Here is a 12,993-nt window from a genome sequence, read left to right as displayed (position 1 = left end):
TATAGTGGGCAATATATGCCACTTACGATTTTTTTATTATTTTTCCCGTGATCAGTGAACACAAATTAACAGGTTAGGAAGAAAAAATAATTTTTTTTTTTTTTTTTTTTTGGTATGCGCCTGTGGGTGTCAAATGGTATATAGCTATGCGCCATTTAAGGGTTAAATAATCGCCAAAAATCAGGTTTTTATCCGATTTTTTGGGGACTGGGTTTAAAATGCGCGCCAATGTCTTCCCATTTTCTTTATTGAGCCTCGTGGCACTCAGGTGGCTTGGCACACGCCGTGGGCCCATTGTTTTCGCTCCACTGTTGTGACCAATGTCGCCTCCCATTGCATCTCAAACGTGTGAACATTTCAGCTATTTTCCGTGGCTATATTTCTTACTGCGGCTTTAGAAACTATCTATGCTTACTCCACGATGGATAGTGATCATGAACAAGGCCCTTCCAGGAAGAAAATTGAGAAAGAAAGGCTTGAAAAGGGCGGGAATTGGGAGTGTAGCTGGAAGGCGTCTGAGCGCTCACTCGCGGCTAACGCGTGGCCCGTCTTCAACTCGTCGGCGGTTGGAGCGTGACCAGGTTTTTTATTTTATATGCTAATGTTCCTCTGTAGAATTCTATTGCGAATCCATTGAGGCCAAAATGAAAGACCTAGGACGAAAATTGAGGTGACCAGAGTGAAAATAGTGAAAACATTTTATCGTGTTTGCGCGCTCCTGGGTAACTCATTCGCACTTTCTCTGATTGCTGCGGGTAATTAGCCGGGCTTTTGGAGTTTATATGCATTTAGTGCTGTAGAGAATTCTATTGCGAACACAATGATACAAAATTTAATCTCGTAGGACGAGAATTAAGATGACAAAGTTGAAGAGAGTATACACTTTTCAGAATTTACGCGCGCTCCCGTGACACCCTGGGTCCCATATCGCACAGTTGAGGGGTGGCGCGCGGTGTATGCCAAAGTGTTAAGGACATAGTTTTGTTGTTTTTATAAATATTCAGGTAAAGTTAATGTCAAAATGTTTCCAAACTCAACTATTTTCATTTTAAAACACAGTGATGAAAACATTAAAATATAGCCTAATAAAAAAAAACGGACAACTCCCAAAACAGCATTTGCCGTTTTGCGCAGTGCAGTGGTTAACAGAGGAGCTGCAGTGAACGAAGTCTTACAACCAATAACTGGGTACCTTGAATAAATGATATAATAATTAAACATTACAGTCCATGTGACCAGTGGGCTCCCAGACTACGTGTCTAGACAGCAAGCATTCGACTCAAACTGGTTTAACCGAATATTTCAAAATATGATTATAGTGTGCTGCATTATACATTTAACCCAACAAAATAGCTCTCCAACATCAGATTTAATTAAAGATATGAAATGCTTGGGCATCATTATTGAAGAACAATTTATCTGATGATAAACACAATTACATAGGCGAAGTCAATACCCAACCCACACATCTCAAAATTAAAAAAAGATGATGTTTTGTTATGTCCTGGACCATTATGTAGTCGTGAAATACAGAAGGAGTAGAAGAGACAAACAATATATGGGAAGAGGGTGAGAAGAAAAGCAAGATGAATGTTAAAGACAGATGAAGGTAAAAATAAGATGAAAGAAAAGGATAAGAGAAAAGGCAAGAATAAGAGAAAACAAGGATAAAAAATCAGGTAAAGTAAAAATATAAAGTAAGGGAAGGGGAAGGAAAAGTCAGAAAATAAGGATGGTAAAAATAATGTACAACTCTTTCTCTTGCCTTGGTTATTCTTTGCATTTTATCAACTGTGTCTTTTCTTAGAGGGAGAAAAGACACCTATCGTTATCTCCAAGAGGTAACTCGATAAATGCCTCCAAAGAACAACTGATCAACTAGGCTGTGGAGGAAAAGGGGGAGGTGGTGTTGTCACAGCCAGATTGACGAGTGTCAACGAGGCCTGGTTATAGACCAGACTGTAGGGACATCAATCTTACGAACTACTTCAAAGAACATAGGTGTTTCAAATTACAAGCATATCTGAAGATGGCCTCCAGCAAAAGGGAGTGTATGGGGAGGAATAAAAATATATAATCAGTTATCAAACTGAGGCACACATAACTTATTTTACCTGGTATAACAATCCTTGTCTTGATAAAGAAGGATTTAAATTTTCCACATGTACTCTGACTGAATCTGGTATCCCACGATTTTTCATGAAAAATCCTGTAGTAGGGAAACAGCGCACTGAAAAAACAAAAATATATAATTATCCATTTTTACAAAATACAGTGTTACATAAAGGTATAAAATCAAATGATACTAATAATGATAAATTGTCACCAATTGAGGCGGTCGTCACTCGAGGTTCTACTGTACTGTATACTGTATATATATGTATATACAGTATATATATATATATATATATATATTCAACAAACTCGCGTCCCGAGGTAACCCTCGCCTTCCGAGACATATTTTTGGAGCAAATCCTGCTCGTAACCCGAAAAACTCGTAACCAGGGGCTCTCGTAAGCCGAGGTACCACTGTACCTGTACAGTGGTACCTCGGAATGCGAGTGTCCCTGTATGCGAGTTTTTCGGAAGACGAGCAGGATTTACTCCAAAAATATGTCTCGGAAGGCGAGGGTTACCTCGGGACGCGAGTTTGTTGATACGTGTACAGGCCGACTGGCGCGTGGTGGCATGGCAATCGCGCCTCAGTTTACCAGTGTCTCGTGTCCAGTGACTATCCCACCTGAATTCTTCACAAGGATTTACAGTTTTTTATCGTTTTTTTGGCCATTTGAGCATAAAAGTTGTCATTATATATCTTGCCATGGGTCTCAAGAAAGCCATTGGTAAGGTTCAACCTAAGAAAATAGCTGTGAGTAGAGGCAGTAGAGGATGTCCCTTCTTGATTAAGAAAATGTGTGAAGTATGGGAAGAACTGCAAAGTTTTGTTGAAAAAACTCTCCCAGATAAAGCTGTAGCAGGCCATTGCATTGACCTTTTAAATGATAATGTGATGTCTTATTACAGACAAGTGTTAAAATGTAGGGAAAAACAAGTGTCATTAGACAAATTCTTAGTAAAACAAGCAAGTCCTAGTGGTATGCAGGCAAAATGTGCCAGAGTGTGCATACCAGTGAAGTCCTCACTGCCTGATGTGATAATGGAAGGGGACTCCCCTTCCAAACAGTAACTCCTCTCTTCCTCCCACCTCCTCACCATCTTCCATACGCCTACAGCATTCAACAGCAAGGTAAGTAATAACTTGAACATAGTTTTGTAGGTTTATTTAGATGAATTAATTATAAAAATTTAGTTTGATGTGGGGTTTTTGGGGTAGTCAGGAACGGATTAATTAATTTCCCTTTATTTCTTATGGGGAAATTAGCTTCGGAATGCGAGTTTTCGGAATACGAGGCGTCTCCAGGAACCAATTAAACTCTTAAACTGAGGTATGCCTGTATATGATTAGGACGAGGATCACTTAGCACCTATATGCCAAAGTGGCACCCACAGAAAGGCCTAAAGTTCCAGTTGGGCAACAGATAGGCATTTCTGGAATCCTTACTTTCAAGTGGTGTTAGTGGCTTAGTAGGTAGAGCAGCAGGCTACTGTCTATGTGGTCTGCAGTTCGTGGTGCTCCAAGTGACCAAATCAATGAAATAAAAGTTTAATTTGAATGGTCCCCAGCATTAGTTTTTTCAACAATACTCTAATCCTTCAGATCCTTGAGCCTGAAACACCAGGACGTTGACCACTAGCAGACAGTACCATACCTACTCTGTAGATTATATTGTCTACATTACGGTACTATAATTAACTTCTTACGTTATTATGTCTTTGACTTCAGTTGCTTTTAGTGATTTTGATGTTGTATTCTTCAATAGAAGAATCATTAGCACACTAAATTCCACAGGAGGTCTTGGAAGGGTGTTCCCAATCTTTTTCTCCTTGTGCTGAAATAGAAGATACCCCAATCAGAATTACATTACCGTACCGTACTTAGAATCATAAAATACAGACAATTCCAAATTAAATTCTTTTATAAATGGGCACTAGGGAACAAAAAACTTCATATTTAAATCCTTGAAACTTAGAACTGTATTATAAAGTTGCCAATCTTTGGATGACTCAGGACATTGATGGTTAAAAAAAAATCAAGCACTGAATGCAATGAAATGCCTCTTTTTTTTTTATTGATGGGTCACCTCAGTGGGCCCCCCCCCCTGACCTAGCCTCCTGATTAGCTCCTAGTCTATCATGTCCCATTTTGACTCATAGGCATGTGACATCAGCACACCAGCTGCCCCTTTTGGCTATTCATTGCTGATATGTCCTGGTTTGGTGTTTGGGTATGAGGGTTTCTGGCAGTCAACCATAGGTCTTGGCAATCAGATTTTCTGGTTCTTGTTCCTGGACCTGAGTGGCCCTGTGTGGCTCTTGGTAGGCTTTCTACACCAGCTGTCTCTTCTTGTTTTGATACCTGCGGTGCTCCCTCCTCCCTGGTATGTCCCTCTTTTCTTCTCCATGGGTAATCAGCTACAGGGAGCTACAAGGGGCTACCCCCAGAAAATCAGCGCTGAATGTAATGAAACGACAATTCCTGGGTGAGCCCTGGTGGCTCCATGTCACCCTACCCCCCCCCCATCCCAGGGAGTCAGTTGCTTCACATGATTCGTCAAACTGACTGGGTCGCGGTCTGGGAGCTGTGGACTGCCCACCCTGTGTCCAAAACAAGGGGTGGGGGTGAGGTCTGGATTTCCCCTTCCCCTTCCCGGGGAGGGGAGGAGCTGCTCAGACAGCAGGGCGGCAGCTGTGATGTCATGCTTGTTTGCTTGTTTTCTGATTGGGGAGTCCTGCTTGTTCGTTTGGCTTTCGGTTTGCAATTTTAACCAACTGTAGATTGTTTTGGGATTTCTATCTTTCTGGTGCCTGACCTGGTAGATGGCAGATATAAACTGCTAAGCGAGGCTAAGAACTCCATTAATTAACTGTTGCCACAGTCTAATATATACACATCAGCCCGGTATAGCTCGTTCTGTGGAGAGCCGGAGAGCTCTCCACAGAACGGTTAGTTGACAAGTAACTTGTCTCAGTGAGACCAATCATATTAGTAGTAACATGGGTAAGTCAATGGCTAGACTATGGTTTTAGGGGAGTAACAGAGGGGAACTGCCACAAACTACAGTATACCTGGTTACCTGGTTGATGGGGTTCTGGGAGTTCTTCTACTCCCCAAGCCCGGCCCGAGGCCAGGCTCGACTTGTGAGAGTTTGGTCCACCAGGCTGTTGCTTGGAGCGGCCCGCAGGCCCACATACCCACCACAGCCCGGTTGGTCCGGCACTCCTTGGAGGAATAAATCTAGTTTCCTCTTGAAAATGTCCACGGTTGTTCCGGCAATATTTCTTATGCTTGCTGGGAGGACGTTGAACAACCGCGGACCTCTGATGTTTATACAGTGTTCTCTGATTGTGCCTATGGCACCTCTGCTCTTCATTGGTTCTATTCTACATTTTCTTCCATGTCGTTCACTCCAGTACGTTGTTATTTTACTGTGTAGATTTGGTACTTGGCCCTCCAGTATCTTCCAGATGTATATTATTTGATATCTCTCTCGTCTCCTTTCTAGTGAGTACATTTGGAGGGCTTTGAGACGATCCCAATAATTTAGGTGCTTTATTGCATCTATGCGTGCCGTATATGTTCTCTGTATTACCTCTATTTCAGCAATCTCTCCTGCTCTGAAGGGGGAAGTGAGTACTGAGCAGTATTCAAGACGGGACAACACAAGTGACTTGAAGAGTACAACCATTGTATATATACAATATATATACATTGTATTTATACAAGTATAACTTGTATAAAAATATTGAATTGCAGGAAAGGAAATGGAAATTAAATAATTCAATACTAACCTGTTTCTCAAACTGAAGAGATGCGTGAGATGTACAATCTGCTGGTTTATATTTATTAATGGGTCCCTTGCCATAAGACGTGATTAATGATGGCTCTATTTTCTCTAACACAACACTAACTGGTTTCAGTAATAACTGCAATGTTTCATGTAATTTGTTTTCTTTATTATCAGAATCCCTGGACATTCTGTCTGTGGACAAACTGATTTTAGTAAAAGCCATTACATGAATTCAGTTCTACAGAGTTTTTCCACACACATGATCTTGGTTGGACAGAAAATCCCATTCTTGAATGATTCACACATTTCCTGGAAAAGGCAAATACTGTACATATTAGTTTCTAATTATTAGTGATACTGTATTTTAATTCAAAACTACATGCACATTTTAATGTTCTATGTTTGACAGAATAAATAAGCTTAAAGTCAGTAAACAATTCAATATTAATGACTTCCCAACAGCTTAAAAAGAAGAAGAAGAATTTATAAGAATAATCTCCATCTAACAACACGGTTACTTGCCACTGGCCAAGTCACTGAATCATGATCATACAGATTTGATATGATAAAAATGCCTTGGATGGCATGGTATAACTCTGGTGGTGTTGGGTATACTGTAATTGATAGTTCTAATTGACACTGAGTGCAGTTCTACATATGGATACATTCCTCAAGGCCACATATAAAACTGACATCTTGAGATGATTTCGGGTAATCGTTTTCGGTTGCAGCACGTATAGTAAATTGTTAAGGATCTTAATCCTATAGGGAAATAGGGTGCATTAAAAGATCAAGGTAAGGTATTTATCAAGAGAAAGTGCAAAGCCAGTACTGTACAACTATATAGCACTTGGAAGGGTTACAAGGACAAGGAGCAGGAATAGGACGGAAGGAAAGAACGATAGGGATTGGACAGTCAGGGATTGAACGCCGACCCCACAAGAAACGAAGCTGTTGCTCTACCGACCATTCCGAATGGTTGGATTAAAAGATCAAGGCTTTTGTTAAATTATGAAAATAATGTTCAAAATATCATAAATTTTAAAATACGTACAGTAAAGTGGAACCTCAATTCCACAAATCTCCAGTTGGACGTTTGGAATTTTTTTTGTTGGGCATTTTGGAATTTTTGTTGGCATGTTGGAATTTTTTTGGGGTGGGGAGGCATTTTCACTTTTTCACATCTTTAATGATTTTTTGTAGATTAATGATTTTTGTAGATGGATGCAACATCACAAGAAATAGTAATGGGGCCTTGGGAAAGCCATTGAGCATATTTAACCCTTAAATGGTGTAACTGTTAAATGCTGATAGCCTGTACCTGATAGCCTAATCTGAACCTTTGATAAATGTACAAGCACGGGGCCTAGCAGAGGACTACCAATATAACAGAAGGTAGATAAACAAAAGGGACAGACCCGCACCAGGCAAAATAAACAAAAAAGAAAAAACTTGGCAAAAGCACAATGTCCCCAGGAGGAACAGAACCAGCCGCCGTGTATAATGGGAGACAAGCTGCACAATACCTTGCGCCCCTCCAGCAACGATACCACTTCCTATCCAAGACCAAACAGTGGCTACAAAAAACCCCAGTTGGCCTCAAGAGCGGGCAGTTGCTGAGCAACAGAAGACCCCTACGGAAGCGGTTCTGAAATGGCCTGTGGAAGGAAACCCCAAGACGCAAGGGCAGAACTTACAGCGTGCCTAGGTAAGGGTACCCTAAGTGCATGCAGCCCCAGTACTGATCAAGTACTCCTGGCCTGTGCACCACAGAAATACACCACAAGGCACAGAACTGCAAAAAGAGTCAGAGGCCAGAGTAAACGACCACCACAGTCCACATCAGCCGAGGAATTGATTGCTGGAGCGGCCGCCGGCACGAGGGAGGGGCCGCACGGGCAAGCAGCGCAACAGCGTTAGGGATGTTTACTTCTTTTAGTTTTGGAGTTCTGCCTCCATATTCGAGTTTTAGGTAGCAATTTTTACAATGTGGGGTTTGTTTATTACGCCTACCTTTCTAGATGCCAAACCCCAGTCGATGGCAGACATGGAAGAGGCAGGGACAGTAGAGGAAGAAAGTTCAAATGGAATTCACGAGTTCATAAGATCAAATTCACCGTACTTCTAAGCTATCACAAATTAATTTGTTGCAAATTATTATTCATGAATACAAGGTACTGTAGCTGAGCACTAAATAACAAAACCTACTGGATACAGTTTACTTTGTACCCAAAATATATTACAATCATTTTGGTGACTTTTAAAATCACCAACAGATTTTAAAATCCACTTAATATAACTCAGCCCAACCTTACTTAATGATATAGATATAGTACATGGGTTTAACAATTAAAAAACAAGGCTTTTCAGAACACCTTTTTATAATTTGACCATACCAAACTTAACAGTAACCTGGGGCTTGTGTTTTGCCTCCCATCATCTTATGCAAATATGTACAGTATTAAATACTTTGTCCTAAAGTTGACTATCTTGCAGTAGCCTATACAAGGCTAGTGTAATAATTGTTTAGGTTGATCAAAGAAGTGTGATGAGTCGTCCAGAAAATGCGAAGTTGGTGAATGTCTTGGAATTCTGGAGAATCGATCTGCTAAAGAATGGAGTGCATAGTAAGCTATGGTACAGTACAGTAGTTTACTGTACTCGCATGTTCTTCATAGCATGCGAGTTTACACCCCATGTTCTGGACAAGGAACCATGTTTGAAATCGCATAATATTTTCTCTAGATTAGTTGAGAATCATGAAAATAAACCTAAACTTTACCCATTTGTTGTGGATACATTGGATACACTCCTATGGCTACTGCATTACACAAATGTAGTCTACAAGCTGCAAAAAGTTTGAACCTGCCATGCCCTCATTTCTCTTCAAACAAAGTTAACCTAACCCCTAACCTAACCTTATCTTTCCTAACCCCCCTAACTTAACCTCACTTTTCCTAGGTGCAGGTTTCGGATACTTCTGTATTACCTTGATACAATAATAATAATATGCAACTGGCATTGAATATACACTGGACACCGACTGATTTGACTGTAACCAAATGATATCCTCCCCCCTATGTACCTTTATCCTACATATCCACAATCCTTGGGGCTGGTTTATCACCTAATGTACCATAGACATATTTCCACCCATACAAAACAGCTACGCGTAATTTTCCGGCCCCTCTAATATTGTTGTAATGGTCTCGTGGTAAATGAAATCTAGCTTTCATTTTGCCACGGCCTACCGTCCTAACATATACTAGGCCTACGAGATGAGCCCAACACCATTCTCTCTGGCCTCAATACCCTCCAACACATGGTAACGAGACTGTTTAGCCATGTTTTATCCCCCCATGAATACCAGCCAAACATTTTCTGTGGCAAGAGTTGTTGTTAGTGGGGACCCCTAGTAGTTCATGAGGCAAACACTTACAAACTAACGCACTGTAACGTCTAGTGTTACTTACAAGACGATAAACGACGTAGTATTTCACTTTTCGACGAGAGATGAAGGGAGAGAGAGTTCTCTGTCATGCATCAGCGTCCCTTGTTGCGTGTTTACAGAGAGACGCGCGCCACGTCCCCAGCCCAACTGCCGGGGCGGAGTCCTCCCCCGCCTTGCCCCTATCCCGCAGACCCTGTTCCTCCACCTATCCCGTCCCTGCATCCATGCCTCATACCCTGTCCCTCCACCCATCCCTCAGACCCCGTCCCTGTCCCTCAGACCCCGTCCCTGTCCCTCAGACCCCGTCCCTCAAACCCTGTCCCTCCATCCATCCCTCAGACATCCTTTGTTTTAATATAGAAGAGTTCTTAAAATCTTGTAAAGCCACTAACACGCATAGCGTTTCGGGCAGGGCCTTAATCATATGTTCCCCAGAATACGACCTCCCCAAATCGTTTAACTAACAACCAGGTGCCCATTTTACTGTTGGCTGAAGAGAGCCTACAGTTAAGGATTGGCACCTAGTAAATCCTCCCCGGCTAAGGTACGACCTCCAGGACAAAGCACTCGCAAAACGCCAGGCGAGCGTCTAACCACTACACCACGAGGAGACAGCTGTCCCTCCACCCTCAGACTCCGTCCCTCAGACCCTGTCCCTCACCCAATCCCTGAGACTCTGTCCCTCTACCCATCCCTTAGGCCCTATCCCTTAGACCCTGTCCCTGTACCGATCTCTCAGATCCCGTCCCTCAGACCTTGTCCCTTCACCCATCCCTCAGACCCCGTCCCTCGATCCACCCATCCCTCAGATCCTGTCCCTCCACATATCCCTCAGAGTCCGTCCCTGCACACTTGTGTAATAACGTCGCCATAAAATATCTCAGGTGTATCACCACTGATACCACCACCAAGTGAGTTGTTACTAATTATGACTTAAATTAAAGTACGGGCACGGGCATGAATAGCCCGTAATCCCTCCCTCTCCCTTGATTGATTGATGAAGATTAACCCACCCAAAAGGTGGCACGGGCATGAATAGCTCGTAAGTGGTGGCCCTTTTGAGCCATTACCAGTATCAATAGATGATACTGGAGATCTTTGGAGGTGCAACTGCACCCTGTGTGACGGGAGATGTCTCCCATGCCCCCTCCCTTGATTGATTGATTGATAAAGATTAAGCCACCCAAGAGGTGGCACGGGCATGAATAACCCGTAAGTGGTGGCCCTTTTGAGCCATTACCAGTATCAAGAGCTGATACTGGAGATCTGTGGAGGTGCAACTGCACCCTGCGTGACGGGAGATGTCTCCCGTGTTACTGGTGGCTGGGCCCCTCCCTTGATTGATTGATTGATGAAGATTAAGCCACCCAAGAGGTGGCACGGGCATGAATAGCCCGTAAGTGGTACAATTTTTTTTCTCAGTATTCTGAGGTTGCATTTAACCATCAAGCTGTTATCGCGGGGGAGGATACTGCTTCACAGTCTTTACGAGGGTGTCCAGCTGCTGGACACCTTTGTTGACCAGGAGAGTGGCTGTGTTGATGGCTTCAGGGTGGCCACTGCATGATTCAGGAACTCTTAAAGCTCTTCTAAGGTCATTGGTTGCTTCACATTCCAGAAGATAGTGAAGTAATGGCTTTTCTGTGACAGTTTGGCAGAAGATGCACTCTCTCTGTCGGGGTTCACCAATCTCCCAGTTGCATCTGTAACCTAGACGTAGTCTATATAACCTAACTGCTATTTCCCTGTTGATTCCTTTTGGGATATTTAACCTTTCTAATTTGGTTGCCTGAAGATACCATGTTGCAGATGGCGAACCTGCAGCTATTCTCTGGTGCAGGTAGGCTTTGTTGAGATGTGAGAGTTTTTTGGTGATGATGTTTTTTATGTTCTCTAGGCTGGGTTGTTCTCTAGGCTGGGTTGAATTGTTTTATGTATCACTGGATGACGAGTTGCCAATTTAGCAATTTCATCAGCTTTTCATTTAATGGGATTCCAATATGGGATGGGATCCAGTTTAAGGTTATGTTGAGTCCTGCTCCAAGATACAAAATGGTGCCCCTCCCTTTCTCGTAACAAGCTTTTATACCCGTCTATCCCCAATTTTCCGTTGAATGGACGGATTTGAATCTGGTAACAAGGGATAGCATTCTAACCTTTGAAACTACTAGAGGTGAGGTTTGTTTGACCTTACCTCACCTCCCTGTGAATGTCTCGAAACATCCCAAGTCTCTACTCAAGTCACCTCAACAACTGTTACATCCCTATTTTCCCAGAGAAAAGACAAAACCATGTGTACGTTAGTTAAGAATGATTTTGTCTTATTCCCAGCTGTCAGGGCGCCTGACAGATGGGTGGATAGCGCTTCGGATTCGTAGTCCTGAGATTCTGGGTTCGATCCCCGGTGGAGGCGGAGACAAATGAGCAAAATGTTTCTTTCACCCTGATACACCTGTTACCTAGCAGTAAATAGGTACCCGGGAGTTAGACAGCTGCTACGGGCTGCTTCCTGGGGGTGTGTAACTAAAAGGATGATACAGCTGGGTTAGGTGTGTGCTCCGATGACTTTAGCAAGGCGACTGCCCATCATAATTACTCGTTGACGTCTAGCACCAGCTCTCCTTGTCATAGCTGATTGATTGATTGATAAAGATTAAGCCACCCAAGAGGTGGCACGGGCATGAATAGCCCGTAAGTGGTACAATTTTTTCTTTTTTTTTCCCAGTGTTCTGAGGTTGCATTTAACCATCAAGCTGTTATCGCGGGGGAGGATACTGCTTCACAGTCTTTACGAGGGTGTCCAGCTGCTGGACACCTTTGTTGACCAGGAGAGTGGCTGTGTTGATGGCTTCAGGGTGGCCACTGCATGATTCAGGAACTCTTAAAGCTCTTCTAAGGTCATTGGTTGCTTCACATTCCAGAAGATAGTGAAGTAATGGCTTTTCTGTGACAGTTTGGCAGAAGATGCACTCTCTCTGTCGGGGTTCACCAATCTCCCAGTTGCATCTGTAACCTAGACGTAGTCTATATAGCCTAACTGCTATTTCCCTGTGGATTCCTTTTGGGATATTTAACCTTTCTAATTTGGTTGCCTGAAGATACCATGTTGCAGATGGCGAACCTTCAGCTATTCTCTGGTGTAGGTAGGCTTTGTTGAGATGTGAGTTTTTTGGTGATGATGTTTTTTATGTTCTCTAGGCTGGGTTGAATTGTTTTATGTATCACTGGATGACGAGTTGCCAATTTAGCAATTTCATCAGCTTTTTCATTTAATGGGATTCCAATATGGGATGGGATCCAGTTTAAAGTTATGTTGAGGCCTTTGCCTTTAGCGACTGCTCCTTGATACAAAATGGTGGTAATTATTTCCACATTATCTTTCCACTGTTTTTGTCCTAGTATTTGAAGTGCAGCTTTTGAGTCTGTGTGTATGATTGCATTTTGAGTGTTTTGTGCAATCACATATGCGAATGCCTGTTGTATGGCGAACAGCTCAGTTTGGGTTGATGATACTAGTCCTCCCAGTCTCCAATATGCCTGAACGCTGGTCGTGCAAAGAGCAGCGCCAGCACTCTCATTTTCTGTGTCCACCGATCCGTCTGTGAAGATGTGGGTGGCTCCTGCTACTGCTAT

The 12,993-nt window shown here is 42.7% G+C and overlaps 1 protein-coding gene across 4 annotated transcripts in view; it reads right to left on the bottom strand.

The window, feature by feature from the left end:
* Positions 1-9,538, bottom strand: part of LOC123765712 (uncharacterized) — a 33,622-nt gene extending 24,084 nt beyond the window's left edge. For 2 of the 4 annotated variants that reach the window (XM_045754406.2, XM_045754408.2), the window contains exons 1-4: positions 9,383-9,538; positions 5,911-6,218; positions 3,823-3,950; positions 2,115-2,230 (exon numbers count right to left, since the gene is read on the bottom strand). In XM_045754406.2, coding sequence (XP_045610362.1) covers positions 2,115-2,230; positions 3,823-3,950; positions 5,911-6,132 — 466 coding nt within the window. In that variant the 5' untranslated portion in view covers positions 6,133-6,218; positions 9,383-9,538. The remainder of the gene's footprint in view (positions 1-2,114; positions 2,231-3,822; positions 3,951-5,910; positions 6,219-9,382) is intronic. The other 2 variants (XM_069337180.1, XM_069337181.1) reach the window with 1 other exon arrangement.
* Positions 9,539-12,993: the final 3,455 nt, after the last annotated feature.

Source organism: Procambarus clarkii, chromosome 37 (assembly GCF_040958095.1).
Source record: "Procambarus clarkii isolate CNS0578487 chromosome 37, FALCON_Pclarkii_2.0, whole genome shotgun sequence".
Taxonomy (NCBI): domain Eukaryota; kingdom Metazoa; phylum Arthropoda; class Malacostraca; order Decapoda; family Cambaridae; genus Procambarus; species Procambarus clarkii.
Note: the sequence above shows the minus strand (reverse complement) of the source record. Positions and strands in the feature narration are given on the sequence as shown.